At 45.6% G+C, this 13,927-nt stretch overlaps 2 protein-coding genes across 4 annotated transcripts in view; one reads left to right on the plus strand and one right to left on the minus strand.

Moving 5' to 3' along the window:
• The window catches only part of LOC119396060 (inositol oxygenase), a 254,688-nt gene that overhangs the window by 70,519 nt on the left and 170,242 nt on the right, over positions 1-13,927 (minus strand). The gene's annotated exons all lie outside the window — the stretch shown is intronic.
• LOC119396061 (splicing factor, suppressor of white-apricot homolog) overlaps positions 1-13,927 on the plus strand; it is a 50,946-nt gene that overhangs the window by 32,346 nt on the left and 4,673 nt on the right. Inside the window, exons 12-13 of one of the 3 annotated variants that reach the window (XM_037663123.2) lie at positions 1,258-1,539; positions 4,046-4,189. The exons of 1 other annotated variant lie outside the window; for it this stretch is intronic. In XM_037663123.2, coding sequence (XP_037519051.1) covers positions 1,258-1,539; positions 4,046-4,127 — 364 coding nt within the window. In that variant the 3' untranslated portion in view covers positions 4,128-4,189. Of the gene's footprint in view, positions 1-1,257; positions 1,540-4,045; positions 4,190-13,927 lie in introns of those variants that run through there. One more of the 3 variants, XM_037663124.2, reaches the window with a different exon arrangement.

The raw sequence follows: 13,927 nt of genomic DNA on the forward strand, positions 1-13,927 counted from the left end.
GCACCTGATGGGAGCCGTGGCAATGAAAATTATTTTTGTTTTTTTGTAGGGATAAAGTGATGAAATTTGGTATGCAGATGTGATCTGTTATGCTGATATAACTGAAATCGGTTTCGAGCTCTCTGTTGAAGTTCTTGAGTTTCAACAATTGATATACTCTCATTGTCATTACAAAGTTAATTAGTGAATTCGACAGAAGTTTGTCAAGATTTTTGCATGTGGATATTCATGAGGGCCCATTCTGTGCCATAAAGCTATTGGTTTACTCTTTAATAATCAAATAAGCACATAAAAGATTTTTGAAATGTCCTGCACATACAGTAAGAGCTTGTTAAATCGGATTTTATGGGACCGGAAAAAATGTCAGAATTAAACGAGTGCTGAATTATCGAAAGCATAAAGAAAATAATAAACAATTGTCTATTACATCAATGCATTTTCATTTCCTTTGTAGATACGTAAATCCAGCACTTATTTTGCATAAGAGCAGTCGAAAGTCGCAATTTTCGTCATTCGCGACTTCGTTCACAATGCAACCGCAACCCCCTGTCTTAAGCCGAAACGTGCTCTGAACTCATACCTAATTACGTACTGCCACCACCAACACTACCACGCGCACGTGATGATAACTTTTCCCGCCAGAGAAATGGCCGGCTGGAGATTGTTGTCCGTCACAGTGTAGCAAGAAAGTTTTATGCCAGCATGAGAGCAAACTAGTGAAGCACTTTTTTCTCAACTTCTACTGCCTATTTTGTTGTAATATTTCGCCATGACGTAAGAGATGGTCTGAGGATTGAGAAGGGAATTGAAGTAAATTGATTATCTTGACCAAGTTTACCGTTCCCATTGCCATATCTCCCCTTAAAGAAAATAAATTTGTGGTTTTGTGGTGTCTGAAGAGAGTCACTCAGTAATTATATGAGACAGAACACTACTTAATGCATTTCTACCACCATAGCATAGAATCTAAGTGATTCTTGGTGAACCTCAGATGCGAGAAATATCTTGCTCGACTCAGCGACAACATCCACGACAGTAGCCTGTCATTTGTCTCGGGCAGCAGCAAAGCCATCGCGTCTTGTACACCCCATAAGTGCGTTGTATTTTGTCTCTGCTCAAAAGCTTATTATGCCTAAACAATAATTTGATCTGTGCAGCGTCACTGTAATTAAATTATATGTAGTACGTGTCGAGCTGCATTGACATACTCCTAAGGGATATGAAAGTCCCTCATGTATCATGTACTACAACCTGCAGGCTTGCCGAGATCTCACGAGCTCCTACTGACTCACTTCCGGCTTCACCTGCTGCCAACACTGCAAGGGAACGGAGCAGTGACAGGGCTCCATCTGCAGAAATAGTATCCCCACGCCACAGGTCACACAAGTCCTCATCCAAATCCCGCCACCGGTCACGTTCCCCCACCAGGCATCGTCATCGCCACCATCGGCACGGCAGGGACACCTCCCGGTCACCGTCACGGGAAAGGCACCACCATCACAAACATCACCGGTCGCCGCGGCAGGCAGTGTCTAAAAGGTTAGCTCGACCAGTCGGTAACGGTTCCAGTCACGTAGCCACTGGTTTGGTTTTCAAACGATCGCTTGTTCGCCACTTCAGACACTTTTCTATGGTTCTCGGGTTTTTTATGTTGCTTCCAACATGACGTGATTCGATTGGCCAAAACTCGGTGAAGCTGTAACAAGACAGTGTGAGGAGGTTTGAGAAAGGAAAGGGTGTCAGAGCTGCTGAGGAACATCAAGAAATAGTGTGGTTGGTGAAGGAAGGTGAAAGTATAGAAGATTAGGACTTAGACATGCTGTTGGTCAGGGCAAACTGGGGGAGTAGGCAGGTTAATGCGATCGTGCGACTTGCTGTCATGTCACGTCCATCCCTCATATGCTGCGTGTACTTGACATTCCTTGCTCTTGCTATTTCAAATCCAAAATTTGCAGTGTGGCTTGGTGAGGGACCCTTTAACCATTTGGGCACAACTTTTTCTTTTAGGAGATGGGGGACTCAACTCTCCACCTAACTGTACCTCGTCATACCGATGCTGGTTCTTCCTAAAAGGTTTATGAATTGTTATGTATATGTGCCAGATACTGTAGAAAATTAGTCTCTTTAAGGTCTGTAGCCTTGACAGCAGCAGTTACAAAACCAAGTTGAAGTGCAGTATAAAAATAAAAAATTAACATGTTTGTGTCTTAGCTAAAGTGTTATCTTTTTCTAAGGAAACAAGTGTTGATGCTTTCAGCATGGCCTTTTGGCCAACCGATATGTCTATTGCACGTGCATGAATCTGTGGTATTTGATTTATTTTTTTGTCTGGGCGAGTTAAAGTAAGCCTCTTTGGCTGTGCTTTCATTCATAAATGACAACTTTTAATGTAGCATGTTGTTGTGCTACCAAAGTGGCACTAGTTGCATGGTACCCCGAATATGCCCATCTGAACGGAGAATTAACACTCTCTGACATTAAACTAGTTCCGGGTACTTGCAAATGTAGCATGATGAACTGTTGTGTTCATATCCATATGTTGCTTTCACATTTTGTGCTTTTGATGCTTGAGCCTATTTTTACTGCGGGGCTGTTAAGCTTTGCGTTATGCTGTGCAGAGCCGACAGAAAACTCGGTGGGTATGAACCACATAAAGCGGGTATGTGCCAAGCAGCTCCTAGCCTGGCATTGCCATGCACAGCATAGTACTTATAGCAAGAGGGTGGAAAAGGGAATTGATGGTGAGGAGGAATGATGTGAAAACCACGTAAAGTTGCTCACATGATATGTTCTTGCCAAAACCAAGTAAAGATAGTCACGTGACATGTTCCCATGAAAACCACGTAAAGCTATTCACATGACATGTTCCTGCCAATACTTCTCTGGGACTACGCATAGCTGATCACGTGAACACTTTGTGCAGCTGCAAACCTCTCCAGCCCAGGCACCTCCACTCACTACATGCGGCTGTGCATCGTGTGTAGGCCCTAAACGTCTGTAGAGAAAGAGAGAAAGAAAGGGAAGAAAGACAGCAGAAAAGATAGAAAGACTGAGAGAAAAAGATATAGAGGAAACGAGAACAGAGAGAGAGAAAGAGGAGAAGTGGAAAGAGTGAGAAAGAGAAAGAAATAGAAATAAACAGACAAAAAAGAGATAGAAAAAACAGAAAAATATAAAAAAGGAAATAAAAAGTGAAAAAAAAGTCACAGTTTCACCGCAAGGGCGAAGCAATGAATGCGATAACAACAAACTGTAGTGTTATACGAAGTGAGGCTGGCAGCTAACTGTTTCGTATCCGATCTCGTGTAACTCCAAAACGCTGGTGTAAGAGAATACAGCCACTCCAGGGAGAGATGCTCTGTCCGCATAGTCACTTCGCGTTGAGAGCGCAGCACATGGAAGGGTATACGAGCAGCCCACTGTGATGGCTGTCGAGATAGAGATAGCGCACGCGACACCCTCCCCTCCTTGCGTCTTTTCATGCTCGTTAAAGAGGGGCGGGGCATTTCCTGTCCGCTTCAACAGCAGGCCTCCCGAGCGGGGTGATGTTATCGCATGCACTCTCCGAGCGACAGATATGGGCTGGCTCGTTGGATCTCTGCTTCGGCCGCGTTTGTCGCCCCCGCTCGCGCGCTTTTACCCACGGTAGAACATACGATGCGCGGGGGGGATCTTATCCATTTGGATTTCATAGGGGACATGACGGCGACGGCAAAAACCCATCGAGACTGTCCTTATAATTGCTATCGCAATAAAAAAAAGAAAGGGAAAAATAAAAAGAAACAAGGAAGGCCACCCAGCACCGCTGTTCCTTTAGGCTCGACACCACTAGTGCAAAGTTGGCTTACTTTGTTGTGGTTTCTTTTTTGTACTGAACGCAATGCCAAATGAGCTTTCTTATTGCTGAATTAAAAGTCTCTCATATTTTTCTTGTGTAAGGTTGAGCATTGTGCAATTTCCTTGGGCATTTCTCACCACGGTCTTTATCCTAACAACTACTTTTTCTTTTTTTCTAATGGCATCTCATTATTTTTTTTGCTTTCAGGTCGCACAGTAAAAGTCCATCTCCAGTGCGGAGGTCCAAAACTAGGAGATCAAGGTCGAAAAGTCCAGGAAGGAGAAAATAGGAAATATAGTAGAAAACTTGTACAATAGTCTCATGACTGTAAATATACATTTGTATACTGCTGCCAATTTTCAGTGTTCATTGTTTCATTCGCTCAGTTTGAGGTGGCAATCGGCTGCAAGGGAGTCATGGGGCATTGCAGTCTTCCTTATCGTTTAGAGCCTGTTGAAATGGTAGACTTGTCCTGGCTTTACTGTGTTCCTTTTCCCAAATTTTCAACCTTCACTTTGTAATTAGAGTTGTATTTAAGTTAAAATGTCATTTCTGGTTTGCAAATGTAAGGCACAATTGGCTAATACTAAATGCTGAGACGACGTAGTTAATTCTGCATATTTCTGCCTCATGCCTGTTGGTTAATAAAGTATGTTTGTGAAAAGGGGTGTCACTGTTGACTTAAGTCGTTGCATGAGAGAGCACATTACTGGTGCTAGTAGTGTGACAAAAAAAAAATAACCAAGTTCTGAGTTGAGAGCAAAAAAACTTACTGTATGCTCGTGTTCTTTCAAGTGACCAAATGCTGTTGTCAAGTCCGAAGAGGGACCCTTAGGTCTAGTCCAGTTAGCTCATTTAAAAGCTTTTGAAACTCTTGACCAAATTACTAAGTATAGGAAACATCCCCATCAGTGGAAATGTGTTTACATGCGTTACTAAAGTGAAACTTCTCTCCCTGTGAAATTACCAAACGAAATAAGTCTGCCATTATGTATCTGGATTTGCAGTAGGCTCTTGATAATCCAAACTCCGGGAAGGGGGGGGCCTCAGGATTTTCTTTGTGGTATCAGAAGCTTGAGTTAGCAGTTCTCATAAATGACTCGAAATAATATACCAACTTGTGCTGTGGTGTTTATTATTTCTTAGTGTCGCAGCTACATCATAGACAGCTGTGAATGATTGCCAGTTAAAGGAGCACTGACACAAAAATTTTGCACCTTGTTTTTTTTTGTTGCAATAGATAGCTTATGATATCCACTTATCACGGCTGCAAACCTCGTATGTGCGAGTGCGCGACGGTTATTTATTCAGAGACGTTTTTAGAGCGCCCAGTTGCAGTTTCGGTTTCAAAGAGCACCGAGCTAGGCAGCATCCTCCGGAGGCCGGGAAAACACAGCTGGCCACGTGAACACGCAAAATTGTGACGTAGGCGGCGCGCGAGCGTGGGTGTGGTGGGCGCCGAACCAGGTCAAGTGGCGCCAGCTATGGAGGATTAGAAACAACTAACAAACGCGTAATCTATGTCCTCCGAGCATTCGGAAGCGCCCATCTCGACTCGCTAAGCTTACAGCATCGATTATTTGACTATGGCTCCAAAAACGGCGCCGAATCGGGACGAATACATTGCTGTCGAAGTTTAAGGACGTGAATCTAAAGCAAATGGAAGCATCAGTTCGGAACTTACACGTTACAGAGCGCACGGCGGCCACTTGATAGATTCGAAGTGGACGACAACCACTTTTGGCAGTGCTGCCATGTTTTTCGGAGGCGCGAATGCCTCGCCGGCAAAGCTTGCCGTGCAAGTTGGACAGCTCTCGCACGTGCGGCGATGGCCGACGTTCTGCGGCACCGCGCCGTTGCGGCAGGCTTGCCGCTAGCGTGAGCGGGCATAACGCAAAGCCGCAGGCACGGAGGAAGAAATGGCAGGTAACACGGCGCAAGCGCAAGGGCACAACCAGCCAACACAAACTCGTGACGTAGGTTTGTTTACACATCCGCCGCATTGATGTCGGCGTCGCGAAGCGCTCGCATCTCGCTCAGTCGCACGGCATGCACTTTAAAATTGATTTTAAATATGTTCTAGGCTATATTGGCCCTTGACATTTGTAGACGTTGTGTACGGCTCCACATACATCTATTTCACTCTTATCTCGCCTTCGAAATTTTGTGTCAGTGCTCGTATAATACTTTCACACGTTAACAATTAATCATACTGGTAATTGTTATTGTACGGCACGTGCATGCGTATATAATTAAGGGACGAAATGTGCCATGTTTGCCTGCTATCTTGGGATGCTATTCTGACCAAGGCCAGATTGTCTGTTTTTTTTTTTAGGGGCAAAGCACCTTAGGGTCGAGGCATGTCCCATGTCCGGCGAGGCAGCAGTGTGTCTCAGTTTTGCATGGAGTGCTCTAGGGGCGCTGCGGTGCACAAGGGCGTGTAATAATTGCGACAGAACAATGTAAAACACATAGAAGCACAAACCCTTTATACTAGTCTGCTATTTCAACATAGAAATTATAAACCTTAGGACCTAGCTTTGTCGTCGACGCTCACTGTCCGCTGTCACGGTGGTTAGAAAACCGTTGCTATAGTCGAAACATATGTATGTATGTGAATCAAAAAAGGTTTACAATAGACGAACAACAATCGTAATTTTGACAACACAATATAAACACCCTACAAGCACAAACCCTGTATACTAGTCGGCGATTTCAGCGTACACATTATGGGCCTTAGAACCGAGCTTTGTCATCGACTCTTTATGTCACTTTAATACACGAGAGGACGCTGCGATGCAAATGCGTGTCCAGACCACACATTCTCTTTCTGCATGGATGAAAACGAACGTAAACTTGAACGCCGTTGACTGCCGTCTCAGACAGATTGCTCAAAGACTGGACGAACCGTTTGGGGGATATGATTCTGTGTGGCGATTTGCGTCAATTGCCGCCTGTCAGAGCGAATGAAGTGTACAAGAGGTGCCGGGAAGTGGGAGGACTCTCGGTCTACGATAGAGCGGCATTACATGGTATACTGATAACACAGTGTGTCCACTCGTTTGCATGCTCGAGTGGCGATGTACGGGAGATTCAAGGTTACCCAAATGATGCCCCTGTGCTCTGACCACTCATCATCATTCACTTCAAGGATATGCTGATATTTTTTCTTTTTTTCTTTGATCGACACCGGATTGTTAGTGCAAATATTTTCTCCAAGGCCCTGCTAAAGTATGAATTAACACGTTGAAGCAGTTTGAATTAGTAGCTTTAAAATACATTGAAAACATACTGGGCCAACCAAAACTTTCTTTAATTAACCGAAAGTTTGAATTAATATGAGTCTCCTGTATAAGGATGGTGTCCTGAAGAACTTCAAGATTACCTGGAGCCTGGATTATGCTCCAGAGTTCCACACTGTTCTGCATTATTGACGAGCAAGAATTGGAAGACACGCTTTTGAACGGCCATTTTGGGATTGCATATGCTGTAGTACTAGTTTCTGTTAAAAGAATGCTATTCAGTGCTTGTAAAGTTCGAGTATTGTCGACGGCTTTGTTGCACTAAGCTTCCTGGCTATACGAGGCATGCGTATTTTGTTGCAGTTGCAGACTGCACATTTCAGTCTCCTTGTCAGTTGCAGTTGGAAAGGTCCCATGCCCAGCATGCATACTCGAGCACACATCTTAACATATAATAGTACTACTTGTGTCTGCCAAGCAAATGAACATGCATTACTGCTGTAAAACTTCATTACTGTGACATGTTTGATAGCTGTACTTGCTACATAGTATGCATAAGGTACAGCGTAGTTAAAAGGTTAAGGGAATTGAAAACAAGTGCCTTATTATTTCTGATTAGAATATTTTAATAGTAACATTTGTTGCATAGTTTGATTTACCAATTTTTTTCCTGAAAACCCTGTAGAAACTTTTTTTTTCACTCTTTGATGCCTGCTATAAGCATTACAAGCCTCTTTAAAGGCCAACTCCGGCGATTTTTTCACCATGTCAAGGTAATGGTGCTTTTACGTTCCTGAGACACTCTTGTCACGCGCCCGATAGCAGAAATGCTCAGCAAATTCGAAAATAATTTTTATTAAGCAAAAAGACGCAATACCGAAACCGAAACCCAACCGAGTGTACTGTCTACGTATGACGTAGTAGTTGTTACGAACCGGAAGTCGTGCAAGGCATGCCGATCACGCCGGCGCGGAGTATGAAAACTGTGACAGCCGGGACGAGCAGGCGCACAGTGGAGAGGTGTGCACGCCGCGCATCAGCTGTAATGTCTGCAACTGACAGTGCCGCGTCTGATAATGACAGTTAGCGGTGCCCACGGCTGCGTCACTTCCGTCGCCATAACAATATTGACGTCACAGACGCAATGTTGCCAATAATTGTGGGAAACCGGGAGGCCGTTTGCAGACAATCTTTAAAATTCATTTGCAAACAATCTGCGCGTGTCTCAAGCCTGTAATTTGGCATAAATGACGGAAACCTTCAAAGGAACATACCCAGCGAATTTCATTGAGATCCATCGACCTCGACAAATCGTCGGAGTTGGCCTTTAAAAGCCAGGGCCCTGCTTATATTTTGCACCTCCCAAACAAGCTCGCTCATTGGTAGAGAAGGCCGCGGCTATAAGATTTTACGAATATCGTAGTGCCGCGCAGACGCTGTTATGAAAACAATTCCTGTACCCGACCAGTCTTCTCCTGCGAAGACTTCTCCGGGCAACATTACGTAGCACTGAAAGCACTGACCTCATCATTTGGCTTTACGCACCACGAAACTGTGCTTTGATCCTGCTGTGATGTGGTTTCAGCATTGCAGTTGTCGCGCGGGTTGCGTATTTCTTTACCTAGTCGGCATGGAGGATTACCTCGTCAGTGCCTCGCACCGCACTTCGTTACCGCGCTGCCTGCAAGTCGCTGACACGATCGACACGTGGAGTATGCGTTGCTCGGTGGTTGGCTGCACGCTAATGACGTAATCGCTGACGTCTTGTTACGTTGTCGATGTTGAAGTAGCCACGACGGATGGCTACGCCTACCCCTCTATGCGGTGGAAAAGGGTGGAGGGAAACCGAAACCAGCCGAAATGGTTGTTTTAGCCCCTGTAACCTCATTATCACACCGCTTGTTCGCAAAGTTCTTACGGCAGCATGTTGACATCGTACAAGCGCGCAGTTACCTCCTCTCAAATATTGATCCGTGACAGCAGTGTCCCATATATGTAAAATTGAAAGTATTAATAAGCTTTATGTAACAATGCAATAAAGTAAGCTCAAAGTAAGTGACCAATAAAAGTTTCTCCAGGATTTAAACACATGACCTCTAGCACGTGACTTCTACGTCATGGGTGGATGCGTCAACGGGGTAACTAGCATCTATCTATCTAGCCGCCCATATTCTGGGTGCCGTCGTGGTCGCCAGCTTGGTATACAGTCAAACCCGCATATATCGAACTCAAAAAAAAAGAAACAAGATTTTTTTCGTCTTACTTCGATATATATATCGAAGTAAATCTTGTTTCTTCTTTTTTATATTTTTTCGTCTGTTTCTTTTTTTTATTTATATCGAATTATTCGATATATCGAATAATTCGATATAAATATTTTATGGAATTACAGAATTTCCTGTGCGAATTTTGGTTTGCAAGTTGGCTTTACGGCACTACTTCACGATAATGCATGGGCGGCGGCTTCACGGCAGAGCAGGGGGATATTTTTGTTATTCAGCGCGGTTTGTATAGTAGGGGATGCGCGCTACATGCAGGGGCGAGTTATACACGAGAAAATACAATCTCGATGTACCATACAATCTCGCCTCAACATCTTCATACGCAGCTCTGCGTAATCGTCGGGCGCCGGAAGCCTTGGTCCTAATGGTTGCCTGTTTTTCAGTGTCGTACTCGGCGTGCTTCTTCGGATGCTGTACGCAGAGGCGATGTCAGTCTCCTTTTCCCTACGTTCGAATTTATTGATTATCTCCAGCCTTGCGGAGAACAGCCAGGTTCTTAACGCGGCGCCCCGCACGACGGGCCGACTAGTGTGACGACGAGGAATCATGGGAGAAGGCACGCGATGGCGAGATACTCACATTGCGCGGCGCCTCCTAATCACACCGCTCTCTTTCCCAAATGCATGCGGGAAAGTCCCCTTATGTGAGGAAAAGCCAACTTGGGGCGTGTGCGATGTTCGATATATAAAGTACCACGGCTATTTGTGTTCGATGTAGCCGTAAGTTTTCCTGTGCATTGAAGTTAAAGCATTGTCGTGTTCAAAAATAGTTCGATATAAAGGGTAATTCGGTTAGCTGAGTTCGATACAGTCGGGTTGGACTGAACGCCGAAATTGGCATAGGGGGACATACGTGTATGATGAACATGACTGACAGGACGTGCGTGTCGCGTACGTCGTGAAACCCTTTCCTCCGGTCACGTGGGCGCACACCTGCCTACAACGGGCATGGCATGCGGGTATGCGCCACACGTGATTCACTGTATCAGCCATGAACGACGAGAATAGATATAGGAAATTTTCTAAGACACCGTTTGCGGGGGCTGAACATGAGAAAGACGTGTAGCAGAGAAACGCTCACCAATGTGCTGCAACGACCGTCAGCCGGAAAACATGCGTGTATACAGATCGACCCTTCGCCGGCGCCGGCGGTGTAACGCTGGTCACGTAGCCTTGCGGTGTGGCCAGAGGAGGCTCGTTAGGAAGTGGGGAGGGCTGCGCCATGATGAGAAAGGCCTGACGGAATGGGCTTTCCCAAGAGCTTCACTCTTGCCCCTGTCGGCAAGAGTGAAGCTAGTTGAAAAGGAAGAACCAATGGTAGGCACGCCAAGAGGGGCTAGGGTGAGGCTCGGCGGAAGGCGCGTGAGAAACAGCTGTTTGCGAGAAGTAGCTCATTGATGGTCGTTGGGGTATAAAGAAGGGTGTCGATTCTTCGGGAGTTCGCTCTTCAGAATGGCCAAGACTGCTTGTCTACTGCCGAGAGGAAGAAGCCGCCCGACGTAGGCAATAGAAAGGCAATAGCCTGGACGAAGGGATCGGCTTCGCTGTTTCGACGGCTTTGGTGGCGTGGAGCTGGCTAGATCTTTTTTAAAGGTCGAGGTTAGTGGAAAATCGCTACGGAGCATCACGCTGCTCCTAGCGGTATTTACCACAGAAAGTGTGTATGCGCTACTACGCTCCGACCCACTAAATATGAAGCTGTCTATAACTGGAATGTTGGCGATGGCTAAACGTGTGCTCTCGGATAGATAGATAGATAGATAGATAGATAGATAGATAGATAGATAGATAGATAGATAGATAGATAGAAGATAGATACGATAGATAGATAGATAGATAGTATAGATAGATAGATAGATAGATAGATAGATAGATAGATAGTAGATAGATAGATAGAAGATAGATAGTCCAAGCAAAGTGTAGAGAGCAGGAAAAGTGTTCCATTGAGGATAATCACAGTGTTACCAGGATTCCACTTGCGCATATGTGCAAACGGCCTCTTTGTGAATTGTGCCCCAACCACAATATAGAGTAGCTGTACTTTACAGGTGTTACAAGAATTCTTCCATGACTTTGAATGGGATGACGGGCTTTCATGTAGGCAGATGGTGACAAAACTACTATAATGGGTGTGGTCGCGACGTTAGGTCAGTGAAGCTCCTAGAAATTTTTAGCGGTGGAACTGTTCACGCCAGCCGTTGGGTGATCCATCGCGAACAGAAAGCTATCATGAACCGGCACGCGCTATGCTCGTCCTCCTCTTCATTTGCTCCCAGAACACGTGCGCCGATTTGTCTGGCGTGGAATGGAATAACTCTGATTGGTGAGAGAACGAGTACAGAGAGAGAGAGAATAAATAAAGAGAGACAGAAAGAAAGACGAAAGAGAAAGACGAATTTTCATCACGCAGAAAATTTTTTCACGAGGCGGTATTAGAACCCCGTACCCACGCAGCGAAGGCGAGTATCGTAACCATTCGGCTATCTAGGCACGCTAGCAGAGCGTGGACATATCCTTGTATATAGTCGGATACAACATAAGATTCAGGAGAGGCCCCGCCCAAACGACCGAAGCGCGGCAGCCCTCCGCGACTGAGAAATAGTCCTGCCCATGCACGCGGCAATGTTCTCTGAAGGCGGGGTCACCGGCTGTCCGGTCATGACGTCAGGTCGGAGTGCGCGTATTAGTGCAGGGCTTGTGTACCATCCGCCTTTGAGGAGGAAATGCGCGGATTTCTAAAGTTGATATCCACTACAGTATAGTGTACCAAGTGGATGGGAAAGAAAAGTGAGGGTGAGGAGGAGAGATGTGAGGATGAGACGGGGGAAAGGGGGAGGGAGAGGTAAAGTATAGCATAGAAAGAAAGGGAAGAAAAAGAGAAAGAATGAAAGAAAGAGGAATATATAGAAAGCAAGAAATCGAGAATAGAGGAGAGACAAAGAAAGAGAAGAAAGAATAGAAATAAATAGACAGAAAAAATAGAGAGACGAGAGAAAAAGAAAGAGATGAAGAAACAAAACGAGAAAAACATGGCTGATCCCTCTGTCATAGAACCGGTATAACACGAAAGTGAAACGTATCTTCAGAGACGTAGGTGAGCGTTGTGGGCATTCTTTCACCCCAAGGGCGAGGAATGAAGCTATAGCAACAAATTGTAATGTCACGCAAGAACGGCAAGCAGCTCGAAACTTGCAACGCGCTGCTCAAGCAGAAAGGACGCACGAAACGAACATACACAGGATGAGCGCGAACTGTCCCGATTGTAGCTTATTTTTGTGTGAGCAGCTCGCAAAAGCATCCATTCGTTAGCGAAGTGACCTTCGTGCTATCAAAGCAAACTTGCGGTGAGAGCACAAGACGTATAAACCACCACAATCGCGACATAAGGGCGCGCACGAGCGACCACGCCCTGTAAAGGCGCGCACTCATCGCGACGCGTGGGGAGCGATCTCTAAAGCGCGCTCTTCGAGCCCTTCGCGCCATCTCGCTAGTGATCACGAAAACACGCTGATGTACCACCGATCTCTGAGTACCGCCACCGGCAAATTGTGTACAAAAAGCTCGCCGTGTCACGGCGAAAAACGTGCCGTCTGTAGCTTAAGGAGTACTGACACGATTTTGAAGTGCAGCAAAACGGACGTTTTGGTTTCCTTGGCATGTAGTGTTAACGCTCTCCCCACACCGCATCCGGGAAACACGTATAAATATTTAAGTTTGATTTTAAAGTTTTCATCTCCCAGCATCTGCAAGGCAGCTTCACCGCATGGAGAGCCCCATGACGTTTCAAGTCAGCTCACTGGTTTGCGAAGTCTGGGTTCTGCATGCAGCCTACATACAGAAATCGCTGTCGGAGGCACTGGACGACAGTTCACTCATCATGAACCACGTTCGACTGACAGCAAAGGACAGCAGGTGCAATATTCGTGGGTTGCAGTCTGCCTGTGACGTCACGGGCAGACTTGACACGTCACTATGAAGCCGCCCTCTTGAAACCGAAACCGAAACTGCTGGTTGAAAGAAGCGGCATTAAAAATATATGCAATGCATCCCCATGCACCACGACACAGCTTTTTAGGGTTCTCGACACCCGTACTTTCATTTAAAGCACAACTCGAAAAATTTTAAATTAATGTCAGTACTCCTTTAATCGTTTCGCGCCGCGCGCTGCGGAGCGAGGGGTCGTGAGTTTCGACTCCCGATGACGGAACTTTTTCTTCAAGTTTTTTCTTTGCCATCTGTTAGTCTTTATATTTTACAAACGTCATATCCCTGACGGAAATACGTCAATGGAGCGTGGTGGACCCGGCATAAAACACTTTCGTGTAAAAAAAAAAAGAGAAACAAGAAAGGCAGCCCAGCTGCGCACTTCCTTAAGGCTTGGCACCACAAGTGCGATGCTGGACTTAATTTTTTTTAATCTTTATGTTCCTGATCGCTACAACGAGAAAAGAAGACGTGGGCAAGCGCGCGACAGGTCCAACAACCAACTCCTCAGGGCAAACAAACAAACAAACAAACCAACCAACGACCGCACGTCGCGTGCCAGAAGAAGACAAGAAGCTGAGG

Source organism: Rhipicephalus sanguineus, chromosome 6 (assembly GCF_013339695.2).
Source record: "Rhipicephalus sanguineus isolate Rsan-2018 chromosome 6, BIME_Rsan_1.4, whole genome shotgun sequence".
Lineage (NCBI taxonomy): Eukaryota > Metazoa > Arthropoda > Arachnida > Ixodida > Ixodidae > Rhipicephalus > Rhipicephalus sanguineus.